Raw genomic sequence first — 14,948 nt, forward strand, 5'->3', positions numbered from 1 at the left:
TATGTAAAACATGTATAATTGTATTTTTAAATGTTGTCTTTTATATATAGGTGTATTTGCATTTTACATTGAACCTTTATCTTAAACAGCTGCTTTTAATTGTGTATATATGTTTTTGTATTCAAAGTTTGCACTTGCAAATATTTTACATTTTTGTCCCATTTTACATCTGTTTTGTTATTGTTTGAAATGAGAAACATTTTTTAAATGGAAGCTTTAGTATTAGTATAATCAGATGATACATGTCTTGTTGCTGAGAAAACCTATCAGTCAGGATATCATATTGATGACATAAATATGTGTTGCAATATTTTAATTGACAGAAAATAATTGATATTGTGTACATATTTCAATCAGAAAATGTAAATATTTACTTATTATCTTTGAACTAACATCAAATGAAATCACTCAATGACAGAAAGCATGTGCTGGAAACAATAGGAAGCTTTAGACTTGCCCTGTGTGTAGTATGTTCTTAAATGTAGAAATTAAAATGAATACAAACCCATCAAAAAGGCATGTCAGTTAACTGCTAGTAGTCTGTTGTTATTTATGTATTATTGTCATTTTGTTTATTTTCTTTGGTTACATCTTCTGACATCAGACTCGGACTTCTCTTGAACTGAATTTTAATGTGCGTATTGTTATGCATTTATTTTTCTACATTGGTTAGAGGTATAGGGGGAGGGTTGAGATCTCACAAACATGTTTAACCCCGCCACATTTTTGCGCCTGTCCCAAGTCAGGAGCCTCTGGCCTTTGTTAGTCTTGTATTATTTTTATATTAGTTTCTTGTGTACAATTTGGAAATGAGTATGGCGTTCATTATCACTGAACTAGTATATATTTGTTTAGGGGCCAGCTGAAGGACGCCTCCGGGTGCGGGAATTTCTTGCTACATTGAAGACCTGTTGGTGACCTTCTGCTGTTGTGTTTTTTATTTGGTCGGGTTGTTGTCTCTTTGACACATTCCCCATTTCCATTCTCAATTTTATACCTGCAAGAAATACTGTAAATTCAGAAATTAATGTGATGTTTTTATTATTGCGAAAAATGCGACTGCGTTGTAAACACAATAATTTAAACTTGCATTTTGAAATATTTTATATGAATTTAACATGATTTTTCTCAAAATCTTAAAAATTAAAATCGCATTTAAGTCTAAAGTGACAAAATCTCAATAATGAATGCTCGCAATAATTTCTGAATTTACAGTAGTTGAGGGAAAACTTTCATCCACCCCAAGTAGAAACCTATTTATTCTAATGGTATTCACTTCATTTAATCAACATTAAACATTGTCATTACTATTAATAGTAGTAGAAAAATATATTCTAGAAATAAAGATATTTTAGTATTACACAGATGATGTTTTAGCATCATTGGTGATGCTTTAAGGAATAGTTTAAAAGGTTAAGATTATAATACATAATTGCCTGGTAGTGGTAATATATCATTTTCTATTAGACATGAATGTGATATTTGATCACTGTATATACACTCAGTTTAATGTTGTTGGAAGTCTTTGTTCTTCCATATTTTTGTATGAGATTTTACTCTGATATTATATATCTGGAAATGAAACATCAGAGTTTGCCAAGGTAATGGATTGATAGGCATTTAGTCTAGTTGACATTCCTTTATTTTATCTGGTCAGACCAAAGTTCTCTGGACATTTAGTCACTATTAGATAGAAAAAAAATAACAAATTGTCATATTTTTAGTACAGTAAAAATTAGATTTTACTGTTGTTGACCACTCTGAGAGTTTTAAAATATAGCTTCAGAGTGAAACAACCAGAGTGAGTTATTTGTAGTTGGAAAACGGTCAAAGCTTGCATCAGTAGTATTCAGCAAGGCTTTGGCCTAAAATATGAATAATGAAAAGGACAAGTAAGACTTTAAATCTGACTAATACCTTTTTAAGAAAATTATTCAAGATTTATTGCTATAGAAATAAGTGCAAACATTATCAGGTAAAATAAGACCAGATTGTCCCACATCTAGAAAATTCAATTGTTTATTGACCAAATGGATAGGCTTCAAATATCAAGATTTAAGCTTGTTGATAATTTAATTGGGATAACATTAAATGTGTAGATAACAAAAATCCTGAGTTTACATTTGAAATAAATCTGTGTTCTTATATATGTATGCATAAGTTTTCTGGTTGAATTTTTGTTTTTGTCGTATATGTGCACGTATCCTGTTGAATAAAATTTTAGTGATATTGAAGATTCTTGTTTTTGAGCAGCCATGTAATAATAAGAGAATGCAGATATTTTTTATTTACATGTATATATGAAGATTTGGTATGAGTGCAAATGAGACAACTCTCCATCCAAGTTACATTTTGTTAGAAGTAAACTATTATAGGTCAAAGTACTGTCTTCAGTACAGAGCCTTGGCTCAGACCTAACAGCAAGCTATAAAGGGCCTAAAAAATGGCAAGTGTAAAACCAATCGATAACCAACGATATAATCTATATTAAAAATGAGAAAGGAGAAACACTAAGAACCACATCAACAAACAACAACTACTGACCATCAGGTTCCTGACTAAGGAGATGTTTTTCTGTCCTTTATGACAAAAATTACGTTAAATTGCCAAAGCAACTAGATATTATACATTACTGTTAAGATATCAAATTATTATTGGTCCATGGGAGACAATGGTCTACTGGCAATTTCATTTCTATGTTCAATATTTAATAAACATGTTTGGCCTACAAAATATTCAATGAAAATTCAATCTTAAGACTCATTAGAGCTAGACCAGACTTCTGTGATTCACCTATGTACATACCAAGTTCTATATTCTTTCTATAATTTGAGGACCATTTGGAGTTGGATTAAGATTTTGTATTTTCGCCTTTAGATTGATTCAATTGGTTTCATGTTAAAAGCTCTTATTTTAAATTATAAATAATTACTCTGTATCTTAAGGAGCAGGTGTCGAGATGACATTTTCTATGATTTTTCATTATCTCAACCCTGTATTGCAAGATTGCAATCACTTGCTATGAGGTCAAGGTCACAACCATATTTGGATATCCCTGCTTTTTGCCAGATTAGATATCCTCAAAGAATATTTTCACATTACTTCCTTTTGACACAGGATTATGCAATTTTTCTACAGGTTACCTTTTCTGTGGTATTACATCCTGGTACCAAGTCATTTAAGAGCAAGGTAAAGAAGTAAAACCAAGCTTTCAATTGGTACAAGTTTTTGGGAAAATTAATTGCTTTACATTTTCTTTACACAACCAAATCATCAGAAAACAGTAAACTTTCCCCTCAAATTTCACCAAATATGATTGATTTTACTTATATAAGTTGTTCTTATTGGACCGAGTACCAGGATGTCCAACAACAGAAAAGGTAACCTGTTAAAAATTTTGTAATCTTTAGTCAAATGTTGGTAATATGAAAATAGTCTATTGATTAATAGGTGCATTAAATATTCTTGTTAGGTACAGTACATTTAGAATTTCATCGACAAGTATTAGAATACTTTCTAAAGAAAGTACTGAAATTTAAAAAGACATATCGAAGGTGCATTGTTACACAAGTTTTTTTCTTATAAGATATCAGAATCGCACACTGATATTTGATTGGATGAAAGGAATGAAATATTGCTAGCCTAATTTGCACATTTGGCCAGTAGGAGCTAGAATCACAAATGTGATAACCAGAATAATGAGAATAACGCTATTGACCAAAAAAATAAATTTATAAATGCTATAGAAACCAAGAATAGCATGACAAAATTTGTTTGTGAACAATGAAAGTTATAGAATATCAAATTGCTTACACACTAGAAATCAGCATTATCAAGCTGCAGGACAGATATACAATCAATCCATCTAACAGAAGCCATAAAACAAAGTTTTTAAATGACAAATAGTCACACCAATACTATACCTGATTTCCAAGTTTGAAACACAGGTAAAACTTCCTCCTTTTTGTTTTTTTTAATTTCTGTGGTTCATGATAGTTATTTCATGTCATGGGCATGATTTACATCATATTCTTATTATTTCTATGCCCTTTTCAGTAAGAAAACTCATTTAATCAAATATATTTATTATATCTTTAGTATTACATAACAAGAACAACTGGTTAAAACCCTGCTTCAATACAGCTCCAAAACATTTTTTCATAAATAATCATCAGCACTATAAGTCTTCCATCAATTTATATGAAATTGTGAGTTCATGTAAAATGATATGATAATCCTAAATACATGACCAATGAGAAACTTATTTCATGTATCATCTTTGTGTTTGATATGGTGCTTCATGCCATTGTGTTACAACTGTCACTATTGGTCAGTCCTCCCAGCTTATTCCATCTCCAATGTTACGATTGGTCCATCTCTTGTGAATCTGATACAAATATCACATGTAAAGGAATCTTTATAATGGTGGTGTTACTACACACAAAGTATCCTTGATAATGGTGGAGGACAAACTGACTTCTGGAAGACAAATAATCATTAAATATTCATCTTCATATTATTGACAAATAGTATAAGTCTATATATTTTCACTGAAACAGATATCTACTAAATATTCTTCACCAGATTTGCAAATGGGATATTGAAAGGCTAAATCAAAACTTGCATAAAATAAATAACATTTTGTAAAATGTAAATTAGTTGTTACAGTGGTAAGATCTTTTAGTCACAGACTTGCACATTTCCATATATCTTATGACCATGGTACCTCTAAGGTGTGGAACTGTAGCTCTTAAATCTTATGATATATTTTTACTATTTGCCATTTCGCAGCTATGTACATGATGTAACCCGATTATCAGACTCGGGTGAAAATAATTTGTATTTGGTTTGTTTGTAAGCTTTAATTTCTGGCATACTGAGGATTAAATGTTATTTGTTGGATACAAATGTTCAACAAACATATATATGCATGTGTTGGTACAGTTTTATACATTTGTATGTTATCCTTACATGTTGTGAAGCAAATGGTCCAATATTCTGTCCAAATCTTCTCATCACTTCCTGTACATCTTTTGGCTGTATAGCTTTATATGTTATCAAATCAATATAGCCTCCATACCCACTCTGAAATAAATTCATTGCATTATATTTATGCTCATGTGACGTTAACTTCTGCATTAGGCTGAAACAGGAATGTGTCCTCAGTACATGAATGCCCCACTCGCACTATAATTTTCTATGTTCAGTGGACCATGACATTGGGATAAAAACTCTAATTTGGCATTTAAATTAGAAAGATCATATCAAAGGGAACATGTGTACTAAGTTTGAAGTTGATTGGACTTTAACTTCATCAAAACTACCTTGACCAAAAACTTTAACCTGAGGCGGGACAGACGGACGGACAAACAGACGAACGGACGCACAGACCAGAAAACATAATGCCCCTCTACTATCATAAGTGGGGCATAAAAATGTGTGTTAGGAGTTTCCAAGTATTTAAATGAATCCGACACAATGTATGTTTTATGTTTTTGTCATTGATCTGTTTTAATTATAGTCCAGTCAATCTAGCATAAATTTGACCCTAACCTGAAAGTAATTGCAACAGAAGATTTTTATGCCCCACCTATGATAGTACAGGGGCATTATGTTTTCTGGTCTGTGGCTCTGTTCGTTCGTCCGTCCGTCTGTGCTTTCATCTGTGCATCCGTCTGTGCGTGCTTCCGTCTGTCCCATTTCAGGTAAAAGTTTTTGGTCAAGGTAGTTTTTGATGAAGCTGAAGTCCAATTAACTTGAAACTTAATACACTTGTTGCTTATAATATGATCTTTCTAATTTAAAAGCCAAATTAGACTTTCGACCCCAATTTCATGGTCCACTGAACATAGAAAATGAAAGTGGCCATTTCAGGTTAAAGTTTTTGATCAAGGTAGTTTTTGATAACAGTGAAGTCCAATCAACTTGAAACTTAGTACACATGTTCCCAATAGTATAATCTTTCTTATTTTAATGCCAAATGAGATTATTACCGAATTTCACGGTCCATGGAAAATGGGAAAGGATAGTGCAAGTGGGGCGTATGGTACTTTGGACACATTCTTGTTAAGTTTTAATCTAAAGCATTATACCCCAAATATACACAGAAAAAAGTCCCATAAAATCTAACTTGAGGAAGACTAAAAAAATCACCATTTAAAGTTCCTATGGAGATTTGTATTGAAAAGGGAGATAACTCTTGCAAAAAAAGGCAGAAATATCAATAAAAATTGATACAAAATTATAACTTTACCCCTTCTATTCATCAGAATGTATAAATTCTTGATTTTTTAGCGTCTGGTGTCTGTTGAAACTTTACTATAAGATTATTTTTTTTCCCCCAGTGTATGTTATTTTCTTTGGCAATATTTTGTCAGTGCTTATGGTTGTGTTTCTGATATTGTTTACATCTAACCCCTTGTTTTATTAATTTTGTCATAGATCAATTTTTTTAGTTCACTGCATGTTCACGTGAAGGTTGGTGGTGCCTTTTCATTTGATATTTTTAAAATTGTGTGTCTTTCTGTGTTGTGATGTACTTACATTATTGTTTCAGTTTGGGTGAAGGTTGGTGCCTATTCAAAAGTTTAAACACACTGCATTTGTTTACAGCTGTCCTAAGTCTGGAACCTGATGTTCAGTGGTTGTTGTTTGTTGATGTGGTTTAAATAAATACATCATAGATACCAGGACAAAATTTAGTATATACGCCAGACGCGCGTTTTGTCAAAAGTGTTTCTCCTATCAAGTATTTTTATATATAGACAGTTGGTTTTCCTGTTTGAATGGTTTTACATTAGTTATTTTTCGGGCCCTTTAAAGCTTGCTATTCTGTGTCAGCCAAGGCTCCGCATTGAAGACTATACCTTCACATATAATGGTTTACTTTTACAAATTGTGACTTGGTTAGATAGTTTTCTCATTGACAATCATACCACATCTTCTTATATCTAATTAATGATGATGTCTTAGAATTGAAGCATCAAACTTTTAAAAGCGAGTATTTTTTTTTAATTTATATACCTTCTTCCTCTTTTTAGCCTTAGTTTTATTAGCCTGTGATCCAGAGCTATTATTATTGGTAGGAGTCTGTGGCTCAGAGTTAGAAGTTTCTGTTGGACTGGACTAAAATAAAACAAAAACTTCTTATACTGTCTATTCATATATTGATAACGGAACTAACAGAAGGGACTACACAGCAGGATAATCTGGTTATACAGTGAAACCTATTTAAGCGAAAACTCTTTGGGACTAAAGATTTTGTTCGGTTTTGGTCCCGAAGAGGTTCACAAGCCATACAATTTGATATGACAGTGCTTAAAAACATGTTTGGTTTATACAGGTTTTTGGTTTTTGCAGGATTCGGTTTAGCCAGGTTTCACTGTATATAGCTTAGTATGAAAAAAGTAAAATCACAAAAATACTGAACTTAGAGGAAAATCAATTTCGGAAAGTCCATAATCACATGGCAAAATCAAATAACAAAATGCATCAAAAACGAATGGACAAGAACTGTCATATTCCTGACTTGGTACAGGCATTTTCAAATGTAGAAAATAGTGGATTAAACCTGGTTCTATAGCGCTAACCCTCTCACTTTAATTACAGTCTCATCAAATTCTGTCATATTTACATTGATGCGTTAAATATACAGACACAATGAATAAAATAGTCAAAATATGGGTACATCAGTCATCATCATATAACAATTTTAAAAGGAACAATTTAACCGAACACATAAACATCTACTATCTACGAACACATTGATTTATTTGAGTGTCTGACGTCAGAAAATTTGTAAACGTCACATAAATGATCTTCCTGAAACATCAGAGAATTTGAACATTGAAAGATGTGAGTGTTGATTGTTAAAGGGCAGTAGATAAAACAAATATCTTAAGATTCATTTATGTAGATTGTATGACAAGATGAAAACCACTACTTTATCATAAACCAAATATATATATAAAAACATTATAAAGGTTGATTTTGTTACTATAAAAAGTAACAAGATTTTGTATTAAAAAATTCTCTAGTTCAACTAAAAAATATGATTCAAACAAAATATTTCAAGTTTTTCATACAAAAAATGATAAAAACAGGAGAAAAATGTACCCAAAAAGACCGGAAACCTTTCCAAAAGGATAAAAAAGTTTCTAGAAATTAAATGAAACCAATGTAACTAAAAACATGCTTGGTGTCTCCTGGTTAATGAAGTGTAACATGACCATATCAAATCATTCTGAACCATCTGAAAACTTGACGTATTTTCTGTGGTTTTTTTTTTAAGAATTAACTAAGAATAATTATCAGGGCTGATTTGCATTAAACTACTTACTGTAAACTGCAGAAACTAATGCAGTTTTTTATTATTGTGAAAAATGTGACAGAGTTGTAAACGCAATAATTTAACTCGCATTTTGAAATATTTTATATTAATTAAACAGGATTTTTCTCAAAATCGTAAATATTTAAGTGTTTAATGACAAAATTGCAATAATAAATGCATGCAATAATTTCTGAATTTACATTTATCTGAAGAAACAGATTTTCTCACATGTCCTATGATAAATTATAACAATGATTGGATATAATAACTTAAGTGATTTCATGCATATCAGCCCTGATCTATTCGCACGAATCTTTGTTTCATTCAATTCATCACCAAATAAGATTTTGTAACTAACTGAATCATTAAATAACTTGACTCTACACTATTCCAATAAAATATTATTTGAATTATGGCAACACTTGAAAATTACACCTACATATATAAGCAAACTATTTAAATAATATGAACCATGCAGTCCATTTTAACCTAACTTATTTTATGATTATCTTATCTTATAATGATTTACAGTTTTGTCAAAAATAAGAATGGGTTCATTGTAAAAAAATTGATAAGAAAAAATCTTCATGTGTAATGTTAAAGTGAAGAGTTTTTTTTTAAGTCCTAGCTGTGAAGCATATACTGGCTAGAGGAAGGTAATGACAAAAGGTGTAACACCACTAATTCGGGCCCGACTAGAAGGCACATACCACAAGAGTACATATTAAACACAAAATAGTTCCTAAGCATGAGTGTAACTTTCAAAATATGTAGATAATTTTGGTATTTTTGGTATCAAATGAAAGCTGAAGGACTAGTGATCATTGTAGAACACTTTTTGACTTTTATTTGAATATTATAAAAACTGCACCAAATTTTAAAAAGAGGGTACATTTTGTCTGTTTGTCAGATTTGAAGTACCTGTTTTGGTACATCAGAAGTTCCTGGAACCAGTTCTTTCTTATATGCCATTAAAGGTATGTTGATTTTTTTTCAGTACAAGACACCATAAAGTGTTGCTTTGAAATGCAATGATTGATACTTTATTTGAAATTAAAACAAAAGAGGTGTGCCTGCTTAAAACGGAAGAAATTAACATAGAAAGCAATTGGACCATGAATTAGTGATGTACTTCCAAAAGGGTATATAAAACATGTTAAACCTTAGTTACAGATGTACACAATAGCTTTCTAAGACTTGAAGAATCAGTTTCTGTTAGAGTTGTCTGAAAAAACAAAACTGAAAATCTAAAAACAAATATTTTTTTTGTTTTTCTCAGTTTAGAAATGACATGTGCTGTATGTACATATCAATCTTATTTTTATTTTTACATAAAATCACACGTGAATTGCCATGGATTTTTTTTCGTCAAAATATAATATGAAAATTGGTCCACATAACATAGGAATATCAGTCTTGCAGTCATTAACAAATAATTAGATTTCTCACTAGCAAAAGAATTCCACAATAAATTATATCCAGTCAGGATAACAAAGCAACACTTTTTTTCTTACTTGAACCCTTACTCTAGAAATCTTATAGTAGGATAAATGTTATGGTGCTTTTTCTAACCTGAGCTGGACGTAACAGTTGTCTAAGGCTCTCAGACTGTTGGGATGTTTCTGACTGACTTGTCTACAAAATAAATCTATGTGTTAGTAAATTAAACAAAATTTATAAAGAATTTACAGACAAATAAAGAAATTACAGACAAATAGATTTCCTATCTTTTTTAATATTTCTTTTTTTTACTTGCTATGGCATTGGACACTATTCTTTCACATCATCTTAGTATTTGGACAAAAGAAGCAATTTATAGTAAGAACAATTTAAAATAAATCATATAAGTAAGTTTTATATTACAGTAGTCAATTAAAGCTTTTTTCTGAACTTGTGTGATGATGGGACTGACAAGAACATGAAAACTTTAGAGTTTAGTGTGATGTCCATTTTCAGTGAGCTGCTGGTCCACTTACCACAGGTGGTGATAGGACCCCTTGTGTGGGTGTTGTTGGGACTACAGGGGCAGCTGATCCACTGACAGGAGACACATCATACATATTTACTTACCACAGGTGGTGATATGACCCCTTGTGTGGGTGTTGTGGGGACTACAGGGGCTGCTGGTCCACTAACAGGAGACATGTCATACATATTTACTTACCACAGGTGGTGATAGGACCCCTTGTGTAGGTGTTGTGGGGACTACAGGGGCTGCTGGTCCACTAACAGGAGACTGGTCATACATATTTACTTACCACAGGTGGTGATATGACCCCTTGTGTGGGTGTTGTGGGGACTACAGGGGATGCTGGTCCACTAACAGGAGACACGTCATACAGATTTACTTACCACAGGTGGTGATAGGACCCCTTGTGTGGGTGTTTTTGGGACTACAGGGGCTGCTGGTCCACTAACAGGAGACACATCATACATATTTACTTACCACAGGTGGTGATAGGACCCCTTGTGTAGGTGTTGTGGGGACTACAGGGGATGCTGGTCCACTAACAGGAGACTGGTCATACATATTTACTTACCACAGGTGGTGATAGGACCCCTTGTGTGGGTGTTGTGGGGACTACAGGGGATGCTGGTCCACTAACAGGAGACTGGTCATACAGATTTACTTACCACAGGTGGTGATAGGACCCCTTGTGTGGGTGTTGTGGGGACTACAGGGGATGCTGGTCCACTAACAGGAGACACATCATACAGATTTACTTACCACAGGTGGTGATAGGACCCCTTGCGTTGGTGTTGTAGGGACTACAGGGGGTGCTGGTCCACTAACAGGAGACAGGTCATACAGATTTACTTACCACAGGTGGTGATAGGACCCCTTGTGTTGGTGTTGTAGGGACTACAGGGGATGCTGGTCCACTAACAGGAGACACATCATACATATTTACTTACCACAGGTGGTGATAGGACCCCTTGTGTGGGTGTTGTGGGGACTACAGGGGGTGCTGGTCCACTAACAGGAGACACATCATACATATTTACTTACCACAGGTGGTGATAGGACCCCTTGCGTTGGTGTTGTAGGGACTACAGGGGGTGCTGGTCCACTAACAGGAGACACATCATACATATTTACTTACCACAGGTGGTGATAGGACCCCTTGTGTGGGTGTTGTGGGGACTACAGGGGCTGCTGGTCCACTAACAGGAGACTGGTCATACATATTTACTTACCACAGGTGGTGATAGGACCCCTTGTGTGGGTGTTGTGGGGACTACAGGGGCTGCTGGTCCACTAACAGGAGACTGGTCATACATATTTACTTACCACAGGTGGTGATAGGACCCTTGCGTTGGTGTTGTAGGGACTACAGGGGGTGCTGGTCCACTAACAGGAGACTGGTCATACATATTTACTTACCACAGGTGGTGATAGGACCCCTTGTGTAGGTGTAGTGGGGACTACAGGGGATGCTGGTCCACTAACAGGAGACAGGTCATACAGATTTACTTACCACAGGTGGTGATAGGACCCCTTGCGTTGGTGTTGAAGGGACTACAGGGGATGCTGGTCCACTAACAGGAGACACGTCATACAGATTTTCTTACCACAGGTGGTGATAGGACCCCTTGCGTTGGTGTTGTAGGGACTTCAGGGGATGCTGGTCCACTAACAGGAGACACGTCATACAGATTTACTTACCACAGGTGGTGATAGGACCCCTTGTGTAGGTGTTGTGGGGACCACTGGGGCTGCTGGTCCACTAACAGGAGACACATCATACAGATTAACACACACATTTGGTGTATTTCTAACCAATGGATCACCAGATGATGCTCTCATGTCCTGTTTTACCAACAATGCTAAATCTACAATCTGTAAAATAATCAAACTCTGTTTGTTGGATTCAAGTAATGTTAAAACAAGTGTAACTGAGAGCTACTGCTCACTTATGATACCCCTGCCACAAGTGGGTTATCTTAACAGTGTATCTGTTAATAGGAAGTTGTTGAGTGATGAATCTGAAAATGCATCAAACAGTATTGCTGACGTATGTTAACCCATAAATCAAATTTCAGAAATCAATGTATTGCAATTCCTGAGAAAGATATTCATGAGACGCACAGACTGAAGGACGTACTGACAGATGATTGGACTGAGGTATGAACAAACAGAGGTAAAGCAGGCCTATTAATAATTTTTTTAAGAAATAGAGGTGTGTAATGAATATGTAAAAGCCTTATCATTTAACTTAGATTCAATTAATGTCAGATATTATTTGTTTTTGGAGAATTAGAGGTTTTTAATAATGTATGAAATAGCTGCCTCTAAAAAAATGTTTAATAAATCAAACCCAATCATTCCACCAATCTATTATTGAATTCTGCAAGCATTCTTTGGTTTTCTGTGTTGTTGGGTTACTATCATATTGAGATTATACTTCTGACGCTGACCTTTATCACATGCAGCTAGAAAGGTCTAGTAACATTAAATTCACACCTGCGCAACAGTTTCATAAGAGAAATATGACAGGACTTCTAATGCATGTGGATTTGGTTTGACTTCTAAGTTTATACCAGTCAACAGCCATTCTTTAAATCTTTGAGTTTTGTATCTTCTGTCTAAAAAGAGAGAAAGAACATATGATAACAGATGTTAACAGTCAGATAATTTAAACAACCATCTTTCAATCATATACTAAAAATTCAGATTTTATTGCAAGTTTTTTTTTAATGTCAATAAGTGAGTATCATGATAAGAAGAACTCACATTTGTATATCTTATACATATTCATTGTACCTTCATGCAAATTTTTCTAAAATCGTAAAAAATAATCTCACTTTTTCATCCACTCTTAATAAATCACAATAATAAATGCATGCAATAATTTCTGAATTTTACAGTTCAAAATTTTACATGTTTTGTATGATGTTCATTGTGCTTCCTGTTCCAACCTTATTACTCCAATTTCATGATCGCAATAAGTAAATTGGCTAAAAATTTATTTGAATAAAAGTGCAATGTCAAGATTCTTACTACGAACATCTTAAAAGTTATATAAACACCTTCCTAGTCTGTAATTGTAGTTACTGGGCTTAATTGATTACAGCATGCAACATCATTTACTTACCATTAGTTTATCAGCCTACACAAGCTCTTGTTGATAAAAAACTTGTAAAAGAGGAATAAACATGCAATATTCATTCATTAAACTAGATTGGGGATAGGTACTAACTAACCTTTTTTCATCCTCATAAAATGAAAAATATAATTTGAGAAAAAAAAGTTATCACTATATGAATTCTGATTACAACTGAAGCAACATGCAACCTTTAAGCAAATATATACATATTAAATAATAATGTGTCCAAAGTATACAGATACCCCACTGGCACTATCATTTCTGTGTTCAGTAGGGTGTATTAGTCCATGATTGTTTCTGCAATTTTAGCAAAAATCCAGGTTTACGTTTCCGCATTTTTGTGCATTATTTTTTTAAAAATAAATACATATCACATTTTCCATTTTTACCTGTATTTCACTTGTAAAAAAATGGTAATAATGATATATAAGACTTTATTTTATTATAGTATTTTTTTCCTGATTTGTATTTTATAATGACATTACATAATTCCTTCAACATGTAGATTATATTCAGATTAAACATGAATACTTTTTAACAGTCACCCAAATCACCCCATATGCGGAAATGTGAACAACCTTTAACAAAATCAACGTTAATAAAATGCAGAAAAGAGTACTACAAAAATGCGGAAGCGTAGGATTCTAATTGCGGAAAAGTTGTGCCAATTTGCATACTTTAAACGCTGGTTCAGTAAACTATGAAATTGGGATCAAAACTCAAATTTGGCAATTAAAAAATTCATACCATATGATATGGAATATGTGTACTATGGTTCAAGTTGATTGGACTTCAACTTCATCAAATACAACCTTGTTCAAAAACTTGAACCTGAAGCTGGACAGACAGAAACGGAAAAAAATAACTGATTCACAGACAGAACAACAGCATGTCCGTAGGTGGTGCATTAAAATGTAGACATGACTGTTTATGGTTTTTGCAATAAAACAATGATAGGCGTAAATAATACTTAAGTTTTAAAAATCCTTCTCATTACCACACACACCGATTATAGATAATTGGATATATTACAACAAAATGTCATGATTTTGAAATTATAATGTTATGATCCTTTCCCTAAAATATTTAATATATATCTATTTTCATGCCTGACCAATCCCATTAAATATATATATATGTAAAAAAAAGAAAGCCAAGTGCACTTGTTACCACTTTTCTCTTCACTTCTAAAAAATACTCTATCTGAGGAAATTTTTAAATGATGAATTTTGAATGCGTTGCAATTAGTGGAGAGCAACGCTAACAGTCAAATCACAGTAAAAGGCTTAAACTATAAGGATAAGTTGAATGACAATTTGGAACATGTAGACTATTTGTAGAACTTGCCATGCTGGTCATTTTTTGCAATTTTAAAGTTTCTCTCTATCTATTATAGTTTCAGGATAAAAAGCAAAAATGAACAAAAACATATAGTATAGTTGGTCATTTAAGGAAAATCACTCCTTTAAGAAGTTGTCTGATAGTTTTGACATATTAAGACAATTGGTAGA

General features: G+C 33.2%; 1 protein-coding gene across 18 annotated transcripts in view; it reads right to left on the bottom strand.

Annotated features, from left to right (window-relative positions):
• Window positions 1-4,068: 4,068 nt before the first annotated feature.
• Window positions 4,069-14,948, bottom strand: part of LOC134687489 (transcription initiation protein SPT3 homolog) — a 67,235-nt gene continuing 56,355 nt past the window's right edge. For 17 of the 18 annotated variants that reach the window (XM_063547842.1, XM_063547828.1, XM_063547829.1 and 14 more), the window contains 7 exons: window positions 12,795-12,916; window positions 11,997-12,170; window positions 9,902-9,964; window positions 9,492-9,554; window positions 7,024-7,125; window positions 4,972-5,085; window positions 4,069-4,479 (listed from right to left, as the gene is read on the bottom strand). In XM_063547842.1, coding sequence (XP_063403912.1) covers window positions 4,435-4,479; window positions 4,972-5,085; window positions 7,024-7,125; window positions 9,492-9,554; window positions 9,902-9,964; window positions 11,997-12,170; window positions 12,795-12,916 — 683 coding nt within the window. In that variant the 3' untranslated portion in view covers window positions 4,069-4,434. The remainder of the gene's footprint in view (window positions 4,480-4,971; window positions 5,086-7,023; window positions 7,126-9,491; window positions 9,555-9,901; window positions 9,965-11,996; window positions 12,171-12,794; window positions 12,917-14,948) is intronic. The other variant, XM_063547841.1, reaches the window with a different exon arrangement.

The sequence above is a fragment of the Mytilus trossulus genome, chromosome 10, assembly GCF_036588685.1.
Source record: "Mytilus trossulus isolate FHL-02 chromosome 10, PNRI_Mtr1.1.1.hap1, whole genome shotgun sequence".
In the NCBI taxonomy this organism is placed as follows: domain Eukaryota; kingdom Metazoa; phylum Mollusca; class Bivalvia; order Mytilida; family Mytilidae; genus Mytilus; species Mytilus trossulus.